This window comes from Herpailurus yagouaroundi, unplaced genomic scaffold (assembly GCF_014898765.1).
Source record: "Herpailurus yagouaroundi ecotype Mexico unplaced genomic scaffold, PumYag 140, whole genome shotgun sequence".
Classification (NCBI taxonomy): domain Eukaryota; kingdom Metazoa; phylum Chordata; class Mammalia; order Carnivora; family Felidae; genus Herpailurus; species Herpailurus yagouaroundi.
Window position 1 is genome coordinate 46,682,588 of NW_024412395.1, and position 14,928 is coordinate 46,697,515.

At 35.5% G+C, this 14,928-nt stretch overlaps 1 protein-coding gene across 4 annotated transcripts in view; it reads right to left on the bottom strand.

The window, feature by feature from the left end:
* Positions 1-14,928, bottom strand: part of LOC121030637 (sodium channel protein type 3 subunit alpha) — a 116,277-nt gene that overhangs the window by 56,198 nt on the left and 45,151 nt on the right. For all 4 annotated transcript variants that reach the window (XM_040475235.1, XM_040475238.1, XM_040475236.1 and 1 more), the window contains exons 7-11: positions 14,496-14,587; positions 13,155-13,427; positions 12,884-12,947; positions 5,267-5,408; positions 4,027-4,233 (exon numbers count right to left, since the gene is read on the bottom strand). In XM_040475235.1, coding sequence (XP_040331169.1) covers positions 4,027-4,233; positions 5,267-5,408; positions 12,884-12,947; positions 13,155-13,427; positions 14,496-14,587 — 778 coding nt within the window. The remainder of the gene's footprint in view (positions 1-4,026; positions 4,234-5,266; positions 5,409-12,883; positions 12,948-13,154; positions 13,428-14,495; positions 14,588-14,928) is intronic.

Genomic DNA, 14,928 nt, shown 5'->3' on the forward strand with positions numbered 1-14,928 from the left:
CACAAGTTAACTGCCAAATAGTTATGGTGACTTAGGATAAATCTTTTTGTTGTTGTTGGGTTTTGTCTTTCATGATCCTTTAAAGTTATACTTGATTTGTGAGTTCACTGGGCTTACTACATTACTTTTTCATGTCTAAACAATGACTAGCACTAGGAGGTCCTTCAACAGATACTAAATGAAAACAGAAGTGATACTAAGCTTCATGAAGTCATTGACTAAATGGTAAATTTGAAGAGTCACTGGTGATTAGCAAGATGCAAGTTTACAGTGGAGCACCAATGATCTCATGGGTAGACTACGTCTCCCTCTGTGTCTGCCTCCAACCCCTTCCTGTGTTTCAACATTGGCTATTATCTGGGAATTGTTACCTCTACTCTCAATAAGGAAGTAATATTGGATTGGTACTGTGCCATCCTAGCCCCTATTAAAATACTGGGATTAGTTACCCTAGAATCAGTTTAAATTTTTATATGTATGAAGCTATCAAATCATCATTTGTTCACTGGAATCCAATAACTGACACTTAAGTGAAAAGAATGGACATTTTTTAGTTGACCTAATTAGGTCAGATAATTAGATTCTTTAAACTTCTAATAGACATTATACACTTTCACTTCTAACTTTAAAAGATTATACTTTTAATTGATGCCATATTTTACCCTAAAATGGTAGAATTTCACAATGCATTCTTACTCCTGTACTATGTATCTGTGTAGTATTTTCAAGCACATTGCTTTGTCTGTTTTTATAAATGATACTATAATAATCCAATTCTTTAAGATACATTTACATAAAATCTACAAATATTACCTCCTATAATATTTATTTAAACCTTGAGATAAATAATTAGCCCTGTAAATAGATAATGTATTTCATTATCTTATAAATGGGTTTTATTTACAGTGATCTGAAGTAAACTCTTAAGTACTTGAAATGTAGTAGAACTTTCTGCCAACATGAGGTATATTTTCATAAGATTTTCAAGTATCATCAAACTTGTTTTTTAGCTTTTCTTATAAAATCAATAAATATAACAATGATACTACTCTGTACCCAATGGTAAGATGAAAATAGTAAAGCCAGCATGTTCAACAAATGCTAAGAAAATGGTTGGTTTGGGTAACCAGCTAAACAATCATTGTCAAATCCCTGTCCCACCAAAAAAAAAAAGCCTCAAAAAAAGGACTTAGTGCTATATGTTGTGCTTCTTCAAAGTAACTCAGAATTATTAAGAACTTAAATTTTGAATCTACAAATTCAAAGATCTGCTGTCATTCAAATAATGCTTTAAATACCTAGAACCATCCGTCTGAAAAAAAAATCACTATATATCAAAAAGTCACTATGTACAAAAGTTATTTGGACTTCTGCTTCTGGCTAAGATATGGTAATAGGGATTTGCTCTCCCTCCTGCAATAACCACTAAAACAGACAAAATACATGTAACAGTGGTTTTGAAGACACTGCATTAATGGGGCATTGGATACTATTTAAAAGGATCTTTGCTCAGTGGTAGGGAATAGTCTGCTTTACACTAGATGCTCCACCACTTCTACCTAATAACTCGTCAAAGGTTTCAAGATGCAAAAGAATCAAACTGTTTATAAGTAATGTAAGTAATGTCCCCAAATAAGGATCAAGAATTTTTTTAGGAATACAAAAATATCCAGCACCCAAAAAAGGTAAAGTTAACAGTGTCTGGAATTAAATTGAGAATTGTTAGGAATGCAAAAAAAAAAAAAATCAGTAATACATGAACAGTAATGAAGAAAAAAAATTAATTAAAACCAACTAAGATCTGACACAGATTTAGAATTAGCAGACAAGGACTTTAAACAGTTATTATAACTATATTGTGTCTGTTCAAAATGTTAAAGACATGGGAAATATAAAAGAGATGCAGATCAATGTTTTAGAGATGAAAGTGGCATAAACTGAGTTAAAAAAGGCACTGGATAGGATTAATGACACATCAGACATTACAGAAGAAAAGATGATGAACTTGAAGACATAGCAACAGAAATTAATGTAACTGAAATTGACAAGGTGATTCTAGAACCCATATAAAGTTACAAAGGGCTTAGGATAGTTAAAACAGCTATGAAAAAGAAAGTTGGAGAGCTATAACTGTCTAATTTCAAGACTTATTAAATAGCTGTGGTAATAAAAATGTGTATTGGTATAAAGAGAAACAAATCAATTGAACAGAACAAAATCCAGAAATAGACACATTCACATCCAGACAACTGATTTTTGACAAAAGTTCAAACGCAGTTTAGTGGAGAAAGATATTTTGTTCAACAAATGGTGCTATAGTAATTAGATATACATATACAAAAGAAAAATCTCAACATATAAATTACACCTTAAACAAAAAATTTACTTAAGATGGATCATTGACATAAATATAGGACATGAAACTATAAAGCTTCTAGAAGAAAAAATAGAAAATCTGTATGATGTTAATTTGGCAAAAATGTGTTAGATACAATGCCAAAACATGACCTAACAAACAAAAAAGGCTTGGTAAAGTATATTTCATCAAAGTTTAACTTTTATCCTAAAAATATTATTAGAAGAATGAAAAGTAAATTACAGATTAGGAGAAAGTATTTGCAAAGTATATATATCATTGAAGACTAAAGGACTTATTTTGAGGATATATAAAGACTAAAAACTCAAGAAAACAAAAAACCCAGTTTAAAAAACAAATGGGCAAATGATTTAAACATCCACTTCATATAGAAGATACATATACAGAAAATAACATGAAAATATGCTCAACATCATTAATCATTAAGAAAATGCAGAATAAAACAGTGAAGGACTTAGTAGAATGGCTAGTGAGACTGACCATACCAAATATTGGGAAAAATGTGGAGGAACTGTAAGTTTCACTGCCCTGAATCAGAATTTACTGTCTTCCTATGATTTTCTTTTAAGCCAATACTGTTCTTCTGTCTGTTCCCTCAAGACATGAATACCCCATTCACCATGACCTGTGTTCAAATAGCCTTTTAATATTAATGAGAATTTAAAGTTGGAATCTAATGCAGATGCTTTTGTGATATCCTGATAGGGGCTGTAGCAAACACCTTTTAAGCCACAGAAACCCCAAAGAATGGTTAAAAGTAGGTATACATAAAGTTCTCTTGTTAACATTTGAGCTCAATTAACTTCAGAATAAACCCTCAAATGTTATAATTAGGAGTGAAACATGAATAGTTGGAAATACCAGTTATATATCTTTTCACATTAAACTGAATATCAGATTCCTCTCTCAGGTTTCATGAGACACTTTCATAGTTAACCTTATCCCAACTGTGTTTTCTACCCCAAGCTAATTTCTATAGATAATGTTCCTTTGATTCCAACTTGAGAAACAATTTTAGGTTTGAATAGCTTTCTCTCTCTCTTTTTTTTTTTAAATTATGTTTATTTATTTTTAAGAGAGAGAGACAGAGTGTGAGCAGGGGAGGGGCAGAGAGAGAGGGAGACACAGACTCCAAAGCAGGCTCTCCAAGCTCTGAGCTGTCAGCACAGAGCCCAACATGGGGCTCAAACTCCTGGAACATGATGAGATCATGACCTGAGCCAAAGTCGATGCTTAACCAACTGGGCCACCCAGGTGCCCCAGCTTTCCCTTTTCTTTTTTTTTTTTTTAAATTTTTTTTTTCAACGTTTATTTATTTTTGGGACAGAGAGAGACAGAGCATGAACGGGGGAGGGGCAGAGAGAGAGGGAGACACAGAATGTGAAACAGGCTCCAGGCTCTGAGCCATCAGCCCAGAGCCCGACGCGGGGCTCGAACTCACGGACCGCGAGATCGTGACCTGGCTGAAGTTGGACGCTTAACCGACTGCGCCACCCAGGCGCCCCATAGCTTTCCCTTTTCTAATGACAGTGCTTGTATACCAAATGAAAAGCCAGTTCCAGTTTGACCTCTGTGCACAACAATATTCCTACTTAAAATTTACAATAAAAAAATAACAACAGTAACCATGAAACTTTATCACTTAGTACCTGAGCTTCTTCCTGTTGTTTTTTAAGCTGTTCAAGCATTTGCTGAAATTCAGCCTCTTTCTGTTCTGCCTCTTCCAAGGTGGCCTGATTCTGTTCCTCATAGGCCATGGCCACCACAGCCAGGATCAAATTCACCAAATAAAAAGATCCCAAGAAAATCACCAGGACAAAAAATATCATGTAGGTTTTTCCAGCAGCACGTAACGTCTAGAGGAAACAAAGGGTAATTTCATCAGTATTTTATATAATGTCCCAGGTAAAGATTTTATTTCCATAATTAGATAGTGAGGAGATGAATACTTTTTATCATCCTGTATTTTGACCAAGATTTGTTTGGTGTTAAAATGAACATTGATTCTGTTGTGTTTCTTAAATTCCACATATAAGTGAATCATATGATATTTATCTTTCACTATAGGGGAAAGGAAGGAAACATAAGATAAAAACAGAGGGGGAGGCAAACCATAAGAGACTCTTAAATGCAGAGAACAAACTAAGGGTTGCTGGAGGGGAGGGGGATGGGGTGGATGGGGTTTCAGTTCTCCTGAAACCAATACTACACTGTGTGTTAACTAACTTGAATTTAAATAAGGAAAGAAAGAAAAAGTGAGCATTGAGCTTTTAAATATTTTCATGTGTTCCTTTTATGTCTATAACTAGATTATGAACTCAAAGCCTTGAACATTCTTTGCATCTTCTATAGTTCCTAGCGAAATGTCCTTCATATAAAAATTCCTTACTGTACATGTACTGACTGAATGAACAATTGGGATTCTAGGCAAACTTGCTGTACTGGACCCTCCTCTGTATTCTAGTGTGTTACTAACAAGTATTGATATTCTTCAGTTCATATATGTTCATAAAATTAAATCCCACACATGTTGATTTGAACGTTACTGCTACGGCCTGAATGCTTATGTCCCTCCAAAATTCCTAACTTTAAATCCTAATGTCCAAGGTGATAGTATTAGAAGGTGGGGGCCTTTGGGAGGTTTTGAAGGTAGAGCTATCATGAATGGGATTAGTGCCTGAAAAAAAGAGCCTCCAGAGAGATGATGACACAGTGAGAAGGAATCAGCTTATGAACCAGAAAGGGGCTCTTGCCAGAATGGAGCCATGCTGGTGTCTTGTTCTTAAACTTCCCAGTCTCCAGAACGGTGAGCAATAAAATTCTGATATTTATAAGCTATCCAGTCTGTGGTATATTGTTGCAGCAGCCCCAATGGACTAAGACACTTACCAACTGGTAAAGATTCTCCCAGTAGTCTTGAGTCATGAGTCGAAATAGAGACAAGAAAGCCCAACTAAAGGTATCAAAGCTTGTGTATCCATAGTTGGGGTTTCGACCAGCCTTCACACAGATGTATCCTTCTGGACACTGGCTATAAGAGAGAGAATTGGAGCTAAGGTCAGCATAGCCATTATAGTTATTTCAATTGATGGTGATATAAAGGACTTGTCAAAACCCAGAGTTGCTGTCTATGATGAATTTTCTTGCCTGTATTTGTAGAGCACTTTCAGTAATTGCATACAGTGATACTGTTATTATATGAAATTTATTAGGAAAACCAATAGAAAATTTGGATGCAAGGAGTCAGATTTACAGACACTTAGAATGGCAAAGAGGCAGCAACCACACACTTTTGCCTCTAACATCATTAGTCTCCTGCTCTTTACAAAGTGTCAAGCAAGAATCAATTATTTAAAATGAAAGGCCAGAAGGGCCAGTAGGGAACCACTTAATGAGCTGCTTCATTAGCCACTTCTATAGAATTTTATAAAATAAAATTTATATTTTAGAATAACTTGAGATTTACAGAACAATTACAAAGAGGGCACAGTGACTTCCCAAATATGCCCAGGTTCCCCTATTAACATCTTATGTTGATGTGGTACATTTTAACTAATACTGATACATTATTATTAACCAAAGCCAATGCTTCATCCAGATTTTCTCAGGTTTTTTTTCCCCTAATATCCTTTTTATATTCCAGGATCCCATTCAGGATTTCATGTTCTATTTAGTCATCATGTCACTTTAGGCTCCTCTGAGAAAGTTTCTAAGACTTTCCTTGTTTCTGATTACTTTCATAGTTTTGAGGAATACTTTTGGGTATTTGGAAGAATTTCTTTCAATTGGTATTTGTCTGATGTTGTTGTTCTCATGATGAGATTGGGGTTATGGATTTTTGGACAGAAGACCACAGAGGTACAATATTATTATTGTCCTATCATATCAAGGGTACATACTATCCATATGACTTATCATTGTCGACACTAACTTTCATCACCTGACTGGAGGTAGTGTTTTTCAAGTTTCTCCACTGTAAATTTACTCTTTTTTTCCCCCATAGTGCGCTCTTTGTAATGAAGTCACAATGTGCAGCCCACACATCAGGAACAGGGAGTTATGATCCACCTTCTTAAGAGCAGAGTAGGTACATAAATTGTTTGGAATTCTTCTGCGTGGGGGATTTGTCTATTACCTCTCATTTATGTATTTATTCAATAATTTCTTTTTTTAATTTCAAGTTTTTATTTAAATTCTAGTTAGTTAACATATAGTATAATATTAGTTTCAGAAGTAGAATTTAGTGATTCATCACTTATATACAACACTCAGTGCTCATCACCAGTGCCCTCCTTAATACCCACCACCCTTTTAACCCATCCTCTGCCCACCTCCCATCAGCAACCCTGTTTGTTCTCTGTAGCTAAGAGTCTGTTTCATGGTTTGTCTCTCTCTTTTTCCCTATATGTTCATCTGTTTCATTTCTTAAATTCCACATATAAGTGAAATTATGTGGTATTTGTCTTTTTCTGACTGACTTATTTTGCTTAGAGTAATATAGTCTAGCTCCATCCATGTTGTCTGACACCAGCCATAGTAACTTCTTACTAAATGCATCTCCAGAGCAAGGGAAATGAGCAAAAATGTACTATTGGGACCTCATCAAGATAAAAAGCTTCTGCACAGCAAAGGAAACAATCAACAAAACTGAAAGGCAACCTACGGAATGGGAGACGGTACTGGCAAATGACATATCTGATAAAGCGTTAGTATCCAAAATCCGTAAGGAACTTTCCAAACTCAACACTCAAAAAACAAATAACCCAGTTAAGAAATGGGCAGAAGACATGACATGAATAGACATTTTTCCAAAAAAGATGTCCAGATGGCTAACAGTCATGAAAAACTGTTCAACATCGCTCACCATCAGGGAGATACAAATCAGAACTCCAATGAGATATCACCTCACACCTGTTAGAATGGCTAAAATTAACAACACAGGAAACAACAGGTGTTGGTGAGGAAGCAGAGAAAGAACCCTCTTACACTGTTGATGGGAATGCAAACTGGTGCAGCCACTGTGGAAAACAGTGTGGAAGTTACTCAAAAAGTTAAAAAAGAACTCTCCTATAATCCAGCAATTGCACTACTATGTATTTACCCAAAGGATATAAAAATACTGATTCAAAGAGGCACATGCACCTCAATGTTTATAGCAGCATTATCAACAATAGCCAAATTATATAAAAGGCCCAATGTCCACTGACTGATGAATGGGTATTCAATCACTTGTTTATATGAGTATTTACTTATAATACTAATTTTCACTTTGAATTCTAATTTGTTTTATATAATTTGTTGCTTAAATTGTTCCAGTTTCGGTCATTGAAAGCTTTTTCATTGACTTCATTGACTACTTCTCTTTGATTTAACTTCATAATTCTGTGTGTCTTGTTTTTGTTTGTCTTTTTTAGCACTTTCTAACTTTGTGGCACTGCAAGATGCCACAGACTCATATTTCCTGCTCTAGCATTGGCCAAAAGACTTTATCTTTTATTGGAGAACGGTACTAGAAACCAGGGCAAACATTTCATGCTCATGGATTGGAAGAACAACTGATGTTAAAATGTCTATACTACCCAAAGCAATCTACACATTCAAAATGTGTAGATTCTCAAAATAACACCAGCATTCTTCACAGAGCTAGAACAAACAATCCCTAAAATTTGTTTGGAACCAGAAAAGACCCCAAATAGACAACATAATGTTAAAAAGAAAGCCAAAGCTGGAAGCATCACAATTCCAGACCTTAAGTTGTATTACAAAGCTGTAATTATCAAGATAGTAATGGTGCTGGCACAAAAACAGACACAGATGAATGGAACAGAATAGAGAACCCAGAAGTGGATCCACAAATGTATAGCCAACTAATCTTTGAGCAAGAAAGGATTATCGAATGGAAAAAAGACAGCCTCTTCAGCAAATGATGCTGGGAAAACTGGATAAATGACATGCACAAGAATGAAACTGGACCACTATCTTACACCATACACAAAAATAAATTCAAAATGTATGAAAGGCCTAAATGTGACACAGGAAGCCATCAGAATCCTACAGGAGAAAGCAGGAAGCAACCTCTTTGATCTTGGTTGCAGCAACTTCTTACTAGACATGTCTCTGGAGGCAAAGGAAATAAAAGCAAAAATGAACTATTGGGACCTCATCAAAATAAAAAACTTCCACACAGCAAAGGAAACAATCAACAAAACTAAAAGGCAACCAACAGAATGTGAGAAGATACTTGCAAATGACATATCTGATAAAGGGCTAGTACCCAAAATCTATAAAGAACTTACCAAACTCAACACACCCAAAACAAATAATCCAGTGAAGAAATGGGCAGAAGACATGAATTTATATTTTTCCAAAGAAGACATCCAGATGGCCAACAGACACATGCAAAGATGTTTAACATCACTCATCATCAGGGAAACACAAATCAAAACCACAGTGAGATACCATCTCACACCTGTCAGAATAGCTAAAGTTAACAACTCAGGCAACAACAGATGTTGGCGAGGATGTGGAGAAAGGGAAGCCCTTTTACACTGCTGGTGGGGAAGCAAACTGGTATAGCAACTCTGGAAAACAGTATGGAGGTTCCTCAAAAAAATTAACAATAGAACTAGCCTAAAATACAGCAATTGCACTACTAGGTATTTATCCAAAGGATACAAAACTGCTGATTGGAAGGGGCACATGCACCCCAATGTTGATAGCAGTACTATCAACAATAGCCAAATTATGGAAAGAGCCCAAATGTCCATCGACTGACGAATGGATAAAGATGTGGTACATATACACAATGAAATACTCAGCGATCAAAAAGAATGAAATCTTGCCATTTGCAAAAATGTGGGTGGAACTAGAGGGTATAATGCTAAGCAAAATAAGTCAGCTAGAGAAAGACAAATATATATGATTTCACTGATGTGGAATTTAAGGAACACAACAGATGAACATAGAGGAAAGGAAGGAAAAGTAAGATAAAAACAGGTAGGGAGGCAAACCATAAGAGACTCTTAAATACAGAGAACAAACTAGGGATTGCTAGAGGGGAGGTAGATGGGGGGGATGGACTAAATGCAGGAAGACACTTGTTGGGATGAGCACTGGGTGTTATATGTAAGTGGTGAATCACCGGGTTCTACTCCTGAAACCAATGCTACACTATATGGTAACTAACTTGAATTTAAATAAATGGAAAGATAAAAAAAAATTGGCTGCTTCCATCATCCGCTATCTATATGCTAAACTGTTCAATACCAGTACACATGCAAAGTTGTTTCAGGACTGTTAATCCATACTAACATGGGAAACAACTTTATTAACTAGAGTACAGGGTTTTTGCCTTTGTCTTACAGACTCCACTCATTTCCAAAGTTGCTTAGATAGGTACTTATTCTCCCACTCCTCCCTTGAGTTTTTTTTTATACATTTTAAATATATTTATATCCCTTTGTCACATTCTGTATTTCAACCGGAGATACCCAAACTGACAAATTATTTTTTTTATTTGCATACAGTGTTAACTCATTGTACTGTAAAGTTCTGTGGGTTTTGACAGATGCTTGTGTTCATCATTACAGAATCATGAAGAAATTTCTCCACCCTAAAAAATTCTGCATGTATCACCCAGTCAACCCACCCCAAACCTTTGAAAATCTGATTTTTTAAATCATTTCTATTGTGATCTTTTCCATAATGTCATGTAATTGGAATCAGACAAATATAGCTTTGTTTATATGGCTTTTTTCATGTATTAATATGCATTTAAGGTTCTCAGTGTCTTTTTGTGGCTTGATAGCTCATTTTCTTTTTATCACTGAGTAATATTTCACTGGATGAATACAGCACAGTTATCCATTCACCTGTTAAAGGACATCTTGATTGCTTCCAGTTTTTTGGTTTTTTTTTAAGTATATTTATTTTGAGAGAGAGAGAGAGAGAGAGAGAGAGAGAGAGCATGTGTGCATGTGTATGAGCAGGGCAGGGGCAGAAAAAGAGGGCGAGAGAGAATCCCAAGCAAGCTCCATGCAGCCTGGAACCTGATATGGAGATCAATGTCATGAACTGTGAGATCATGACCTGAGCTGAAATCAAAAGTTGGATGCTTAACCACTAAACCACCCAGGCTTCCCAGTTTCTTGTGATTATGAATACAACTGTTATAAATATTCACATGAATGTTTTTGTGTAGACATAAATTTCAATTTAATTGGCTAAATATCTAGTAGGGCAATTGCTGGATCATATGGTTAGACTGTGTTTATTTTGTAAGAAACTGCCAGATTGTCTTGCAAAGTGGCTGTACTGTTTTGCCTTCCCACCAGTGATGAATGAGAATTCTTATTGTTCTGCATCCATCTTGTTGTTCTGCAATTTGTATTGCCAGGTTTTTTTTTGGATTTTTAACCATTCTAATAGGTATATAATACATAGTAGTAACTCATTTTTGTTTTAATTTTCAATTCTCCAATGGCAAATGTTGTTTAGCATCTTTATATATCCTTATTAGACTTCTGTATATATTCTTTTATAGGGTGTCCAGATTTTTGCCTGCTTTTAAATTGAGTTATTTGGGTTTTTTTTTGTTGTTGTTGTTGTTGTTGTTGTTGAGTTTTAAGAGTACTTTCTTTGTATATTTTGGATACGAGTCTTTTTTTCAGATACATGTTTTGCAAATATTTTCTTCCAATTATAGCTTGTTTTTTCATTCCCTTTATAGTGTCTCTGCAGAGCAGAAATTTTTAATTGTAATTAAGTCCAAATTAATCAATTTGTTCTTTCATGGATTCTGTTATTGGTGTTTAAAACTTATCACTAAATCTGAAGTCATGTAGATTTTATTCTATGCTTTCTTATATACATTTTATGGTTTTGTATTTTACATTTAGGTCTATAATTGATTTTGATTTAGTTCTTGGGTAGGGTGTGAGATCTACACCTAGGTTCATTTCTTTGCATTTGGATTTCCAATTGTTCCAGCACCATTTGTCAAAAAAAAACTTTCCTATCTCCATTGCACTGCATTTTCCTCTTTGTCAAAAATTAGTTGACTACATTTGTGTAGGTCTGTTTTTGTGTTTTGGGGGGCAGGGTGCTGTCTCTTTTCTGTTTCAGTGATCTATATATGTATTCTTTCCCAGGTACCATAGTGTCTTGATTACTGTAGCCTTATAGGAAGTCTTGAAATTAGGTAGATTTCTTCAGAATTTTATTTGACAATTAACAACAGTGGCCATCAATTTTACCATATAAATTGCCTAATGCATACTAAATACCCAATAAGGAGAAATGATAATTATGGCTTAATAGGGATAAAGTATGTATCATCCGACCTTCTCTAAAGTTTTATCTAGGCTTTTATATTAACAACAATAATAATATATAAAATAATAATACCTAAAATGCACTAAATGCTCATGATAGACCAGGTGCTAATCCAAGTGCTTTATGTGTACTACTTAATTAATCACCATAACAACCCTAAGAGACAATACTACTTTCCACATTTTAAAAATAAATAAACTCAGATACAGAGAGCTTAGAATATTTTTCCAAAGTCAGGGTTTATAAATGTCAGAATTAGGGTTTGATTCCAAGTATATGTAAACTCTAGAATTCATGCTCTTATTTACTCCATTCTCCTAAAAAAAAGGTTAGGAAAAACATCAGGAAAACCATTCTCCCCCTGTCAACACCATCTCTGGGACTGATACACTTTTTCAATAATGCGCTTAGATATTTATGACCATACAAGTTTCCCATTTTCTGGGATGACTCAAAATATGTTCTGTGTAAGTTTGGTGGCTTAAGAGTCACTTAATGTTGCTGTCCTTCACTTCTAAAAAAAATTATACCCTGACCTAAAATCACTTTTTAATCCTCTTGGGAGAATATGCTAAGTATGAGAGACCAGCAGGATGACTAAGATATTAAAGTGCCCCTTATTGTAGAATGTGACCAAAAGAACTGTAAGGTATACAGACTCAAACTTGTACATGGCTTTGACATATATCTGTCCCTTGGCTTTTTTGCACATGCTACTTGAAGAACAACCAACTCTCTCAAAAGCAATTTGCCAAATGAGCTTTTGCCCTGAAGATCATGTTATATTCTGGATCTTTTCCAGCCACAGCAAAGCTCGTCACATCAACACATCCCCATTATCAATCAAAATGTGCCCATATTGTGTTTTCTTACCTGTATTTATTAAACAGCTCTGATGGGCTTACAGAAAAAAAAGACTATGGGTCTTCACACTTTGGGGTAATAATCAGGTACATCTTAACTATGGAATTCTAGGAAAAAAGGTCTTCACCCAGAGGGGTGATTTTAATGGCTGTGAATTTAGAATTAATAGCAACCCAGTAACATAGAGAAGGTACTTCCTAGGTAGGTAGCACTACTCTTTGCAATCTACATGTAAGAATACCCTTGTATTTTTTTTTCCTATCTGCTTTTTCTCAAAGTGTTCTACATTTTTTATATGATGTTTCTTACCCTGCATCTGAGCCATTTCCACAGAGTAAAGGGTCCTTTTGTCCATCCAAAACATAAAAGTGACCTGTTAATATAAAGAAGAATTAGCTAATTCATTTCATATCAATCCTACTGACATTAGGAATAAATTAGAGTTTGACTATCAGTTATTTTCAAAGTGGACACAATAAAGTATATTTACAAAGATGGCTTCAACCCCACAGCCTCAACTATTTATAGTTGAAAAATCATTCAGCAACACTCAGGTTAACAATGTAGCAATATTTCTTACTGTCATCTTCAATATAATCCTTCCAGTTAAATGTACTCATTGTTACATTAACAAATATTCCATTTGAATCCATTGTGCCATTAAAGTAGGATGTGGTGTTGGTTTCAAAAGCAGAATTGCTTGGGGGCCATTGCAAGCATTTATTCCGCAGGTTGCCCATGAACAGCTGCAGACCAATTAGAGCAAACACGCTCAGACAGAACACAGTCAAGATCATGACGTCAGAAAGCTTCTTCACGGACTGGATTAAGGCCCCCACAATGGTCTTTAAACCTGAGGAGAGACAACAATAGGTCATCCAAGGAATAGTGTCATAAGCCACAATGTGTATCTTCTTAGTCACACACATTCTCATTTCCCATAAACTGTTGCTTGGCTGTTTAGACCCCAGAGCTTAATGGATAGCCAGATGGTTTGGGAAATGGGTGAAAAGCAGGTTTTATTTATGAATAGTATGCTTTCTGGGGATTTTAAAATGAAAGTGTAAATATCTAGGCAAGAAGCTTTTTTTTTTTTTTTTTTTTTTTGCTTATTCATTTATTTTTGAGAGAGAGAGTGTGTGAGCAGGGGAGGGACAGAGAGGGAGAGACAAACACACACAGAATCTGAAGCAGGCTCTGAGCTGTCAGCACAGAGCCCAATGTGAGGCTCAAACCCACAAACCGTGAGGTCATGTCCTGGGCCGAAGTTGGATGCTTTAATTGACTGAGGCACCCAGGCACCCCTAGGCAGGAAGCTTTCTTGCCTGTGGTTTTACATGTTACCATGAGCACCTAAAGATGAACTTGTAGTTACTTTTCATTTCAGATTTTGTGTTTCATGAGGCTGTCTCCCTCCAACCCATTCTTTATACCAGCCTCCATGTAGCTATAATCAGAGGAGAAAAGAATTGAAAATACTAACAATCCCATGCCAGGTACATGCTGTTCAATAATAATCTTTTCTCCTTTATAAAAGGAGATCTATTTTCAGAATAGACCTGCAGTGAATGGTAAAACCCAAATCAATTAGTAAAGGCATGCTAGCAAAGCTTTTTCCAGATTGTAAAAGAGAAAACTTTACATCATAAATGCAAAAAGGAAGAGACAGAGAGTGCACACATGTACTAGGGCAGACTAGTACTTTTATAGACACTCATGCAATTCTCCGTTAAACTCAGCTGACTTTATAAACAAGTATGTAATTTCTAAAATTTTAGGAACTGAACTGCATGAAAACATCATTTGGCATTCTTGAAGTTGACAAACAAGAATAATAAACAAGTCTAATGTCATAAGTGTGGTTTCAACCTGAGTATTACAGTGTATTTAAAGTCCACCCAGTGTTTAACCTAGCTCTCACCTGGAATGACTGAAATTGTTTTCAGGGCTCGAAGAACTCTGAATGTTCTCAGTGCCGAGACATTGCCCAGGTCCACGAACTCTGTCACATATCTGTAATAGGGAGTTCACACACAACACAATAATACACAAGAAAAGTTGGAGATAAAAGGAGCCTATCGTCTTACACCAGTTTCTTCTTACCTGGAATTACAGAAATAGTTTTCAGAGCTTTCAAGACTCTGAAAGTTTGAAGGGCTGAAACATTGCCTAGGCTTACAAATTCTGTTACATACCTGTAGAATTAAATCAGAGTTACTGATAATTTTGGCAAAGTTTATTCCAAATAAAGAATGAAAGCTGGGTTTGGCGTATAGAGAGCCTCTTGACTTTAACAAATGGAATTGCTACAGAACTCAGAGTGCCTCAGCGGTAGGCTGCTTTATTTCAATGTA